The sequence below is a fragment of the Zophobas morio genome, unplaced genomic scaffold (assembly GCF_036711695.1).
Source record: "Zophobas morio isolate AGI-343-1 ecotype UQ-CSIRO unplaced genomic scaffold, CSIRO_AGI_Zmor_V1 ptg000108l, whole genome shotgun sequence".
Lineage (NCBI taxonomy): Eukaryota > Metazoa > Arthropoda > Insecta > Coleoptera > Tenebrionidae > Zophobas > Zophobas morio.
The window spans coordinates 3066938-3081222 of NW_026972213.1; the positions used below are offsets into that span (position 1 = coordinate 3066938).

General features: G+C 33.5%; 1 protein-coding gene across 7 annotated transcripts in view; it reads left to right on the plus strand.

Annotated features, from left to right (window-relative positions):
- LOC135144785 (protein prickle-like) overlaps nt 1-14285 on the plus strand; it is an 889236-nt gene that overhangs the window by 760388 nt on the left and 114563 nt on the right. For 2 of the 7 annotated variants that reach the window (XM_064076860.1, XM_064076859.1), the window contains exon 2: nt 3728-4048. The exons of 4 other annotated variants lie outside the window; for them this stretch is intronic. In XM_064076860.1, the coding sequence (XP_063932930.1) occupies nt 3735-4048 (314 nt within the window). In that variant the 5' untranslated portion in view covers nt 3728-3734. Of the gene's footprint in view, nt 1-2643; nt 3305-3727; nt 4049-14285 lie in introns of those variants that run through there. One more of the 7 variants, XM_064076861.1, reaches the window with a different exon arrangement.

Here is a 14285-nt window from a genome sequence, read left to right on the forward strand (position 1 = left end):
AAAATACTTGCTGTTTTAATTGAACAAATCTTGGTCTTTTCTAGTGGTCTACGTACCTTCACAATAGTATATTAACTTCCAATAATTCAAGCAAGGGATATTATGAAACAATGTCTTCGTACCATGACGGAAGCAAATATTCTGAAATCTAGATCTTATATGTACAGTGTACACCCATCGTTCACAGAGTATAACGTTCACGTTTGTTCCGCAAGAGAATTTCAAATCGACCGTAACAGAAAAGTTTTGTGGGGAAAAGTACCTGTTTTTTTGAGATTAAATGACCCCAGTTCGATATCCGCTACATGCAAAAGGAAATCAAAAATATCTCCATCCGTTCATTTTATTACAAAAACATGAACTATTATAATTCAGAACAGTACCACATATTTTTTCTATACCTCCCAAACAATAAAAACGACTCCTGCAGTGAGTTACTGAGAGCGAACGCAGCTCACGACTACGTTGAACATCACATGTGTGACAATTTGACTGTTTCATGTCTTTTTCCATATTTTCTGGTCGTGTCGTCTGTATCCTGGCAATTTTGTTAAGCAGACGATTTCCAAACTTTGAAATTTCAGATGTAATTTTCGAATACTTTTTTCTGTCGAAGAAATTGATGACTTTTGTATACGGGCAGTTCTAAAAAATATCAAAATCCTTAGTTTTAAAGTTCCTTGGTATATATTGAGGTTTTGTCGCGAGCAGGTGGTTAAAGTGACAAAGCACTGATGTTCACTCAACTGAAAAGCTTTAATAACGTTTTATTGTGCAAGACTTCACGGGTTAAGGGGTGCATTACAAGTTATCCATTTCACTTATATGAAAGTAACTTTACTTATTGTGTTTGTCCAAGCATATTGAATCTCTTGTTATAATACTGAAGGAAAACTAATGCGAAATATTTGTTCTTCGATTATAGTATGTACAATAATGAAATTTAACGAAAAGAATTGAAATCAGTTCTGGTCCAATAAATTGATTCTTCTTGTTTACGTCGTAAAGTTTACCAACTTACAAAATGACATGAACTTTTGTAGATTACTAATAAAACCGATTTGTTAACAACATGTTAATGGATGTTCAAGTGTAGTTTTAAATATTTTAACTAATTTTTATTGGAGTTTTTAAAAGCAGAACTATTTGAAATACATTAAAAGATGATACTTAAGCAAATTTGCATAAATGATTTGATTTCACACCTGATAAACAAGAAGTTTAAAATGCTGTTAGTGAAGGTTAGGTCAGACCATGGATAATTTTCTTAGAGCATTAACTCGAGAGTGAAATAATAACATTTTTTTCAAGCTTTACTGAAGCTTGAGTAATGTTTTTAATATACGAAAAAAAAATTTGCATTTGTTACCTTTTCGATTTATATTTGTTGTCGGCAAAAAAATAGAACGAGGTAAGGGATCTCCAGTAATTCCTTAATCTTCTTAAACTTAATCAACCTGTCATGTTGGTTACAAATATAAGATGAACTCGCTACCGGAGCATGTGGTATACAAGCTGTCCAAATTTTTGACTGTTTGCACAAGCAAACGAGATTTATGTAAATTTACAGTTTACACTTTTTTGTTGTTCGTCATTTCAGCGCCACTTGAGCAAACGACAATTTTTAAATCATCTCCGAATGAATTTGCCTAGTGCCAACATATTTCAACGTCAAATTCTACAAACTCGTAGAATAACGCAACACTTTAAACACACTATTTACACTTTCTTATCAGTCCTTATTTGTATTTTCAGTTAGAACTCCAAGTAGCCGTTACCGTTTCACCTGTACGTGTCTCTGAGTAAATATCAACATTTACACAGTTCATCGTCTCGCTTAATCCCGACTAAACTTAAGCGCACGCTATCGCTAGGATTTTTATCTTGACGTTAACAAATCTCCATGACGGACTCACAAAAGCTAAAAAATTAGACCTAATTGGGACCAATTTTCGTCCACGTAACGATTCCCCTCAGCATACCTGTGGAAACCTTTAAAAAACGAAAACCCGCTTTAGGCCAACAGCTGTAAATCTTTCATGCGGCGTCGTTTATCTTAAGACAACTTCTAAGCATTTTAGTTTGAAGAAGGCATGTGAAGATGTTAGTTACGAGCAGTAGTCGAGTGTTTGAATTCTTTAATGTGTCCGGAATCCGGAAATGTCTTGCATTGTTGGAGGAATACGTGAATACATCATTTAGTCAGAATTTTTTCTCAACGCTCGGCGAGGAATTTTACTCGTCCTTAAAATTCTATTTGCACCTGTTATTCACAAGTGATTCAGTTTCCAAACATAGGTACTTTTCTTTATACGAATAATAATAATAATAATAATCTCTTTATAAACCAAATCTTTTGTGACGACATCTAGTCAAGCTGTTCCATAGAACCACCACTTTGTCGTTTTTGTAAACTCTCCTCATCTTGTCTTCTACCCCAACTGTACGAAATTTTTGCTATTACTCCATTGTGCATTATAATTAATTTTTAATTACCAGTTTTTTGAATGTAGACTATTAATGAAAATATTTTCTAACTGAGCAGGATTACATTTCATATGAGCAGAATTATTGTGTCACTAAGATGTAGAAATAAAAATATAGTGAAGAAATATTTATATTTGTTTGTACAATTTTTGATACATTATGGAGTTTCTGAAAATTGGCTGAGTAATTTCTTGTGTAATCACTGAAGCTACTGACAAAGCGCCGTGTTCTTCACCAAGAAGTGTTAATAGTGTAAATCGTACCTAAATGAGCAAATTTCGTCCAAACCATCGCTTTCCTTTGTTGTTTAACAATGCAGTTTACATAGTCGCCTCTTTAATTACACGTTTTGTACCCACCAATTGAATACGTCTCCATCCGCGTCCTGAAAAAACCACTTTCTGCGCTCATGTACACACAATTACACTTTCCTGGTCTTGTCGTAATTGCAGCTATTGATGGCCACGTCACTTTTAATTTCAAGGGTGAATAGTAAAGCGCGAAAACACACCATTAACACTCTTTAAAAACCAGTCCACATAAAAAATCCGGCTGCTGCTCATTTAAAGCGGCTGATTATTACAGTAGACGAAATCTGCTCGTGCTGAAGATGCCTCTTACGATTTATTCAACCTCTAATCGGTCCACTGTCATCCTTAAAAGGAACCTGTTGCCTTTCAGCGCTAATAAGATATAGTTTCGACAAAAGCTTATCGATTTAAATTTTATTTGCGTTACTCGCGATGCTCCACAAAGCACAATAGGATTTCACGCATTTATAAAGCACCTGTCTGATCCAATGGTCGAGGTGGCAAAGGTAACGTATGACAGGGGTGTCGAATCATCCGCTGAAACGTGAAAATGCAAGACTTACAAAGAAATTCACGTTGTCGAGACCTGGCGCATTGGAGGGCTAGTGCTCCTCAAGGGCGGAAATGATGTCATTCTTATTTTCACTAGAATTAATGATTTAAATGTGCTTTTAAATTTAAGTTTCTGCTTGGCGCCAAAGTGAAAGAGATAGAGAAATAGATGCAGATCTTAACAGAATGTATCAAAAATTTAAGATGTTGTAAAAAAAAAATAAATATTATATTTAAATCCACGATTAACAAGAGCTCACTATAATTCAGGAGAAGAGATTCTGACAAAAGTTCGGTTAAAATTTTATTTGTCTTTTTTTCTAAGCACAATAAAATTTCACGCGTTAGTAAAGCACCTGTCTGATCGATCGGTTTAGGTCGAAAATGAAAAGTGTGACGGAGATGTCGAATCAGGCATTAAAACGTGAAAATGCGAGTGCTTCTGCCAACGTTTTGATGTGTAAGCAATGGTGGAAAGTGTGTTGGATGTACGGTGACCAGGAGAAATACTACAGACAACTGTACGGAAAAAGAGTGCAACAAGAAAAGAAGAAATACGAAAACGTGGATGATACTCAAAGCACCAGGGTGTACGAAAACGCGATTGTGACCAAACAGCAGGGATTTACTTTTGACGAAGGAAGGACGAATGCGACTCTTGGGATTAATTCGTTAGACTTGACCAGGGAAATTGATGAGTGAGTAATTATTCATTTTCCTGCTGTCTGTGCAGGATTTACGACTGTTTATACGGTTTTTTTATTGCTCGTTTAAGTTGAATGTGTGGATAATCTCAATGGATGACGAAACTTGTTTAAGTTTAATTGCGTTTTGATGATTTTGTTAAAGTTGTAAATTAACACAGCTTTGTGCAGCGTAAATAATTTGAGGAATGGCGGTTTTTACATTTAATTAGCGTTTATGGTTTTGATAAGACAAAAATTTTCGCGTCGTGTATTAAGTTTATGTCGCTGAATAATTTTTATTAGGCGAGGCTTTTAGATGTGCAATTTAACTCCGGTTGATACGGAAAATTATAATCTTAATGTGTAGGATTTACGCAAAAACGTTTAATCAGTAGAAGTTTTTTTGCTTTCAAAAGTGAATATCTGATTATTTTTACGGCGTTCAAGATATTAATAGAATGGGGTATGAAAATTAAAATAAAAAAATAGTTCACTGACTCAGATTATTAAAATCACAAACTTGAGTTCGAGAAAAATTATTAAAACATTTCTAACAGTAATATGATGTCCACATACAAAAATAAAATATACTTAGATTTAGGTAGATGAATTTAAAAAAGTGAAAAATTAGCCACTATTGTGAGGTTCTGAACAACTTTTAAATCTTTTGTATTCTTTACTCTTACAGTCCTTAACAAAGTGTCAGAGTTAGTGCGTCATTTTTTAACCATCCTGTAGATAACGCATTTTAAAGTCAGAAACTCATTTAAATAGTGGTATATAAAAATCAAAATTTGACAACTTTCAAGAAGTTAGAAAGAATTTTTGATAACTAAAAATTCATAACTTCAAATTATTATTATCGCCTGTAAATACATCGTCGTTGCGGTGTTTTACATATAAATAATTTTCTTCTTTCTCTTCCCTTCCGCTCTTCGTTGTTTTGTAATGTAAATTAAAATTTTATGCAGATAATTTAATATCGTGTTACAGCCGACCACTGCAATTAACGTTAAATAATTTCATTCATCATATCTGCTTATTATCTTTTATTTTTCTAAAAGCCGTTTTAACCTTATATGGGTAAATTTTATTCATGATTTTTTATTTTTGTATCACTTTGATGAATAAGTTGTTGTTGCTTTCTAGGAAACGGGACTTTTTTTCGTGTAGTATTCCCTTGTTCATGAATTAAACCTATTTAGGTTAACTACTATAATTATACAAGCAGAAATACCAAAAAAGTAGTCAGTCTGTCATGAGGATCTTTTAGATATCTACAAATTCATGGAACACCATAAAAGTAGTTTTTTATTAAAAGAAGAGTTTCTTTCTCGTTTCAGTAGTCTATAATAAATTTAAACATTAAATTTCATTAGATATATTCTTTACGAAGTTTAGTATGATTTCTATAGCAGTATCTGTTTAAATTCATCGGTTTTTCTAAGTAAGAAATTTCGAAACTGATATTTTGGAAATAGGTATATATTTAGTTATTGCTTTTTCAAATTTATCAAGTCATATCCAAAATGTGCAAAATATAATGAATCTATACTTATGATTTATCATTGCATTAAAAGTTTTTGAATTGCTTATACAGGGTGACTCATGAAAGTCACTCCATTTTCTCGAAAATTTGGGAATGCAATACTGTTTTCTTATTACACTGCACCTATTGAAATTGTACGTGGCCTTGCAAAAATATATATACGCTAAGGGTACTCACACAAAAATCACCTAATCAAATTTTATATTTTTTTGAAAAAGGTGGATTTCTTTTTTTGTAATTCAGGGGCGGGGGAAGTTCTGTTGAAATAACCTTCGACTAATTTTTTACCTTTAACTGTTATTAAATATTTAAAAATAAAATGCCATTACGTTATAGAAACATTTGGCTAGAAAATGCTGAAACAACAAAATATGTTATAATATATATTTTATATATCTTCAGTACTTGTATTCGCTTTAATAGCCGCATTAAGTTTTCTAAGACTAACACGAGTTAGTTAACCATGACAAAGTAGATATCTGTGTAAACGTCAAGTATTTTAAAAAAAGCAAAGAAAAAAATCGATTGAATTCTTCCTGTCAACAAGAGATCAACCACCATAACCAAGCCTACCGATCGATTTCCTTTCATCCTTTATGGCTGTTTTTATCCTTAAGTGATTGCATTTCGTATTTGCATTATCACTCTTCCGCATAATAATGAAATATGAATTTAAAAATCAAATTCCAACAGTCATTTTATGCTTATAAAGATTGTTCCAACCCAAGCAGTACATAAATATTTGTTAAATATTAAAATTAAATATTTCACAAAAGCAGAAAGTGCCATTTTTTTACCATAAACTATACAGATGTAATATGACAAATTTATTTTTATTTATCTAAGAGATATTAAAAAATAATCTGAAAGGAAAAGTACAGCATCCATTTAACGTACGTTGTTCCAGTATATACTACAACATGTCAGTTGTAGCTTGTAACGTATTAAAAAACATATAAACCGTGCCCCTATATGGCCCTTCTGGCTCCGCCAGTCTTCTGTAATAGTATATTATTGTATAGATTGAGCTTATTTAGGCACAAGCGGAGCGAATGTTTGAAGAACAAGTGTCTAGAGAGCTTTATAAAATGTTGCATACTATACAGTAGGTAAACTTGAGTCTAAATCGTTCATCTTTGTTTTAGAATTTAGAAAATTAATGCAAATTATCACACGAAAAACTCAAATTACTGTGCTTGTGTGATTTTTTGTAAATAAAGAATTATAACTTCTTTCGTAGTTACTATCAATCAAATAAAAATATTCACGAAAGGCATCTTAGAAAGCTTTCCTTTTCCCGAATTTGCCATATTATATTTAGTAATTTTATTTTCTACACAAAAATTAGTAACGTATTACCCGGTAATTTAGAATTATTATATTATTATAGTTAGCCTTGTTTTTTAAATATATCTAATCTTCTTTTCATAACAAGAAACTTAAAACATACTCAAAATGGTAAAGTTTTCTGGAGAAGTATGGATTTTGCAATTAAGCTCCGCCCCTCCATCTGACGACGAATGAAAAATTCATAACAATTTAGATAGAGACGGGGGGGGGGGCTTTATCTTTGCCTTTTTTTTCGTAATATAATTTTGTCTCAACGATAGAATACTTGAAATATCACATGGTGAATCTGAGGTTAGAATTAAGTATTTTTACCATTTTATTTTATTCGTAGCATATGGCAATGCTGTGCTACAAATATAATCTAACTTCCTGATTGGTTCCCGGCTGTGGCCTACTAAGATCCGGCGAATTTCACTCTAAAATAAAATAAACAAAAACAACCTGTTTTGAATAAAAACCATAATCATCCTAACCTCCATTTTTTTGACAGCACAGCTTGGCACCAATAATCTCCCCAGACTATTCGTTCTATGTTACCGGTAGAGTGGTTTTTTAATATCAAAACCTTTCTTGTAGTGGGTTTATTTGTTACTAATTTTTTGCAGCCATGTTATTCAGAATTGGTTTCATTAAAAATATTTAAAATGGTACATTTTTGCAAGGAAATATGGATTTTGCAATTGAACTCCGCTCCAGCTCAGGACGAATAAAAAAATCATCACAACCGAGATCGGGCAGGTGGGCGGGGCTTATATTTAGCCTTGCTTTTTTAATATATCTAATTTTCTTTTCATAACAAGAAACTTAAAACATATTCAAAATGGTATTTTTTTTTAGAGAAATATAGATTTTGTAATTAAGCTCCACCTCCCGGTTCATGATGAATAAAAACAATCATCACAACTGAGATGGGGTGGGTGGGCGGGGTTTATATTAGGCATGTTTTTTTAAACTTACGTAATTTTCTTTTGATAAAGAGAAAAAACATTCAAAATGGTAAATTTCGTAGAAAAATATGCATTTTGCAATTAAGCTCCGCCCCTCCATCTTACAACGAATGAATCATAATTCAGATCAGGGCGGGTGGGTGGGGTTTAATATTTCTTTACAGTTTTCTCTAAACAATAGAATATTTAAAATATATGACCTGGAATGAAAAATTCATAACAATTTAGATTGGGCCGGGTGGGTGGGACTTAATCTTTGCTTTTTTCTTAATACAGTTTTCTTTCAATAGTAAAATACTTAAAATATCAAAAGGTGAATTTTGGGCTGGAATTATACCAACATTTTGTATTTTTTACCATTTTATTTCATTTGTAGCATTTGGCGATACTGCGTCACAAATATAATCTGACTTCCTGATTTGGCAAATTTCATTGTTGAAAGTGATTGTTTTGTAACAAGATCTGTTTGATCTGTCTTTGCATGCATATGTTATTCAGAACTGGTTTTATTAAGTTTTGTGCTTGTGGTTACTACATATAAAAATTGGATTTTGTATTAAGTGTGGATCTAAAACTGATGGCAAATGTTTTCGTGACTTAAATATGGTACAAGTTGGATAACAATAAGTAAGAAACAACAAAACAACAAAACGAAACTTAAAACATGTTTAAAATGGTATAACAGAACTCAACTTATGTTTCCTATTCTGCCACCATAAAACCGACGTGCAGTTAGTTATAGGTCACTTGTATATTTCAACGTAAAAATTCTTTACATCAGTATCGACAAGTCATTGATATTGTCTGGAAGTTTAATTGGAGGACCACCAAAGAAGACAATACTAATTGTTGCTTTAAAAATAACCTTCTCTTGTTATACACAATAGTACTTTCAAGCAGTCATCGTTAAAGCAAACATATAGTATGTATACGACTAAGCAAGCGCTATCACATCAAAAACCGTGATCTCCTATACTGCTCTACTTTAACACTATGTTTGCGCCACACTACGCCAGTCAAACGGTTCTGATCTTTTTGTAGACATGATAGATGGCTTGCTTTGGATTCAATCACGTAGGCCGCTCATCTCGATGTCAATCTCCAGCCAGTCAAGCTTGACCACATCGCGGAAATGATCCTACAGTCGATTCAGCCAGTGGTACCAACTCGCCGGATGCATCACACCAAATCAGAAATTCCGCAAAACTCTAAATGGCCTGGTTATTATAATGAAATTTCCTCCTTATCTGCTGACCAGTTTTTATCAAAGAGACATTTCTCCGTTTCTTATTCATCCGCAAGGTGTTGAATATTAATCTAACACCGCGGGAGCAAATCGAACGTTTCAAGGTGCTGCAAATGAACGATTTGAATGGTTTTTAGAAAGCGATCAATTCGAAATGAACGTTTACACTAATTGGGTGCCCACGCGTGGATTTGATTAATTTATCTGTTTGGGTTTGTGCTTTCGATTTATTTCAACATTTCTGCATTACTAAGAACGCAAAAAACTAGTGTTCTGCCTACGGAAAGGTGGTATTAAGGTCAGGTTTAATTGAGACGTGTATTGTCAAAAATAAATTATTAGGAAGTGGTTTGAGTGTTTTGCTGTCGATTAGAAAAATTACTCAGAACTAGTTTGTGGTGATCTAGTTTTAAAATAAGTGCACGCTTAATGGCCGTAATTATAAGCAGCTTCCGAGTATCATTATTATTTTTTTTTCTCATCCTGCAGAGTATGTGCTACCGTTTGTCTTTTTCTATTTGCATTTTATGAAAAGAACTGACATACCATGCATGAATTATGTGTTACCATCTGGTTGCAATATTTTGCATTCATTAATACGATGATTGTGTTATGGTAATTTTTATGTAATTTTATCGATGGAAACAACTGATTTTTTGCTTATGAATATGAAAAGTGAGATTATGCATTGTGAGAGTGTAAAATAAGAACCAGTGGAAATACCTGGAAATATTGTTAGTTAACAGTGTGCCGTGTGGGTATACAAATTAATGAACTTTTACAACAATTTATCATTTTGACTACAAAATTGCTACAGAAATATCAAATCTATGTTATACTCACTTATTCTAGAGTCTAATGTCTATAATTAATGTATATCGGTTAATACTATTCGTACTTTTAAATCTGTTTTATTAGTACTTCTAATTAACTAATTACCTACTTTCCTCTTGTGCTATCGTTCAATATTTTTACTTCAATGGAAGTCTTAAATACTATGCAGCAAAAAGAGGAGAAACTGTGTTCCAAATGTTTTCATTCATGCACATAGAAAGAACGTTTTTGTGTTTATTCAATGTAGGAGTTGAGTTCAAACTTCCGGCAAGGTTGTAGTGTAGTATTTATTATAAAATTACTGCTGTTTGTTAAAAATGTAAATGTGCATTGAATTAACATGCAGATGCTTCTGACTACAGTTTATCAGGGCTCGTAACGGCTACGTACGTGTAATTCCCTCTTTAGTGGTAGTATTTTTCAGATGTAATTGTGCACGTTCGATCCTTTACAAACTTACCAATAACCGTTACCAAACCTTTAAACTGACCAATACGCATAGATGATATCTCTCTTGACAAGAACGCAGCTCTCTTGGATGTGGTCGTCAGAGTCATAAAGTGGTTAAAACATTTGTTTTGTAAAATTCTTACCGTAAGACCAATTTTATTTTTTTTATAAGGCGATTTTTGCTTGACACTCGCTTAACATGTGGAAAAGAAACTTGTTAAGTTTATTTATAATCAGAAGTAACTTTTCTAATTGCATACTTTTAAGCTGGCAAGAATTGTTCTCCTGTGATAATTGAACCACACATACATATTTGGAAGACGTAAAACATCGTTATACTGTTTTTTTGTGTGCTTTGCTGCATAAATCATCTATTTTCATTATTACAAGTAGTAAAGTCGAGTAAAGATTTTTGACATAAAAAATTTTCCAGAGCTTACAATTATCTGTTTTTCCTTAATGACACGTAACAGCGTCCATTTGAGGCAAGATCTACTGATAAAGCACCGATAAAGCTGTTCACCCACATGCAGACACTATTGATTTTTAATAAAATACAAGAGGGCGGCGATAAAACCGCAACATCCAGTATAAATTTTTCCAGTAATAAATGTCCACAGGCACGAGCTCGCCAGGGAAGGATTTAATCTGGAATTAGCCCGGAAGCTCTAGTTCTAATGACCCTAAACCCATAAAAGCGCCGGTGATTTTACGTAATAATTGCCACTCCAGGTCACAAAACTATAGTTTATGCATAACAACCATTAAATCGACGATTTTAAAGTATCTGTGGGCTAGGAACGGACGATTACACGGGTTGCGGACTCCTACGGTACAATTTTCAAAAATCGTCGCTAGAGGAAAAAATAAGAGCACGGATGGTAACTGGTCGCATTAAATCTAATGGGAGGAATAAATCAAAAATTTTCTCCTCATCAGAAAACGAAGAGTTTCTTTTAATTCCCATTAAGATGTGCTTGCGACTGAGGCTAATTAAATTGATTGATGTATTTCGGAGCGACAACAAGTTCGGTTCCCTGAGCACTTAAGCTGTCACTGTTGCAATTTAATGTGAGTCGATCCGATCTGAGATTCAAAAAAGTGGACAAATGTAGAACTAGAATGGAGAAAGTAAGACAAAAAGATGTGGGTAATTAAGTGGTGACAAATACAGTTTCTGTGATTCTTGTGTGGTCTAGTAAACCAGAACACGAGTCGAAGAAAGTCATTTTGCAGAAAAACTGTTCTTCGAATGGTTCTTTCACGATATAGATAAACCCCAGCTGTGTAGTAACGTTGTTTGACGACAGACAATTTTATTTATGTTAATGTTTCCATGCTACATGGTTAATTTCATGTCAACCGTTTTATCTCTTATACTTTTACAATGTAAAATATAACGCAAGTTTCTTTCGTTTTACCATTTTTGAACTTCGTCGGCACTGCAAATAAAGTAGGTGAATTTTACTGTTATTGTGTTTTGTGACGTAACCTCGTATTAATCACTCTTTAATGTTGTGCTATTCTGAATCTTGTAACACGGAGAGTGAAAGCGTTATATAGGTCGTACCCGAAGTTAACAGATTGTGAAGAGAATGCTTTCCAGTAATGTAGCATCAATCGAAAACTAAGGAACATTAATCTAAGATCACTACGCGTGTTTTTTTAGGACCCTCTCCCAATATTCTAATGTTTGGCAAATTACGATGCGCAAGAATTTTTTGCTCACTCAGAACAAGTTTCTCAACGCAGGGGTCAATATCAATTTTGCTAAAACAAACTGGTCGGAATACCAAATAAGAATCGGAACAAATCCGGCCCACAAAAACAAATTAGAACAATTTACTAGTAATGAAACTTTTAAATTCACCCAAGGTGATCGATTTCACACAAGTTTCTTGATTGATGTAGTACGGAAATGTTTATTGAAATTATGTTTTTATCGGTGCTAGCGTAAGATATTCAAATTTTTCATTTAGTTATTAATTAGTTTGTAGCCGTAAATTATTCGACAATAATAGTGGTACTAAATTGCTTAATCATGCGGCAGGGCACTTTGTGATTAATCACAGATCAATAATTTCAAAATCAATATCTTGTTAAGATTGTCTAAACAGATAGAGGACTAGGCTGTAATTGGATAAGCCTTCATTTCGAGCATTATGTGGTCAAGCTGTGACTAGGTTGTGTGGATTCTTTATTATTAGATTTCGTGCATCACGACGGACAGCATATTAAATTTCTTATCATTTTTTAATGTAGTCGCGTCAAAATACCGAAAGTCCAGCCTGCCACACATGTTGCGTGAGAAATCCTCCTCGTCGTTAATTAGTGTTAAATTCGTGTCCAATTGCATTGGCGCGTTCGATATTGTATTTTATCCAATTATTCATCGACACCAAGGAGCAATTTGTTAAGCAGCACGTAAATGAGTTAACACGATGTATGGGTGTAAAACCATGAAAAGTGCGAAAGCATCATTAATCTTCAGACATGTGTTATCTGAAAGGCACAAAGAAAGACGAGCTGTCAATATAATCAATACGTTATGGCATTAGCTGGAGTCAAAAGACATTCCTTCTATTAATTCCTCGTCGTGATTGTCCCTGCGATAATTCTTGCGGCTGAAAGATACATCCCAGAGTTAGAGTTATTGATATTTCAACCTGCACTGCAACGTAACCTCGTGACCTCGCCTTGTTTATTCAAATAGGAAGTTACTGAAACTCTAAATTCGAAATTCTCGGCTGGCATCGGAATGGGAAGAACGCTTTTTCAGCAGGTGATCAACGAGAAGAGAAAACGTGACAATAAGGAACCCAACGCGAGAATGCATCACATATTTCTGCGAGGCTTCATAAAGACATTTATTAACGGCGGTCTGTTCGGCGGGCATCGGCTTTTTTGTTTTGCGGAAATTTATGTTTGGGAGCTCACCATTGCTTATAACTACTTTCACTAGGGCGTCATAAGTTCAGTTTTTTTTTAAATGAGATTCCCGAAAGAGAAGAACTTGGATGGATCAGTGTTGAAAAAGAGACAAATCTTGTTCCATTAAATGACATTGCGTGTAGAGGACCAAAGCTTAAGATAAGGTCGAACAAAGTGATTGGAGCAATAAGTGTCCATAATGAAGAAACTATAATAAAGCTGTCTTAGTCCACGGATGTGGACAAAATTGTCTGTTATAATTTCTACTGGTATGCCTGTAAGTATTTAACAATTTGTAAGTTATATTCTCTCGCTTTCTCAAGCGTAACCAATATCCGATACATGCTGAGGCATATTTTTTTCGTAAAGATACACTATCCAAGAAGTTGAATTAACGAAATTTGCCGAGTTATGTAATTTCAGTCCGAGTCGCAATATGGTTCACTAGCAGAATGCAAAATTTTTCAGCACAATACTAAAAGATACAAATTCCGTTAAATTAAAGATAAGTTTAATGGAAATGTTTATAAATCGGGTGCACACATTTATTATACCTGTCAGTAAGTGTAAAAGTAGTATAACTCTTCTGTAATTCAACTTAATTTTTGTTTTTCTGAGTGAGAAATAAAAGTTGACCACATCTTCATTATTGTCACGATGTAAATGGCGAGCATTTTAAGCACTATTTTATTTAAAAAAAGTGTAAGATGAGTAAATCAGGTTCTCATAGATCAATGAAAAGCAATGAGAATAAGACGTTCATGTCAATGTCATTTGACCAGTTTTTTTTTTATAATAAAACAGTAAAAAAATATTGTAGTACTACAGTATAAAAATTGTTCATTGCTTTAATCTTGATTGAAATTATACGCGTGTGTGTTTTGCTGAGTTCAGAAGAAAATAAAAGACGTTAAATTTACCATATACTGTCATTTATGAAAG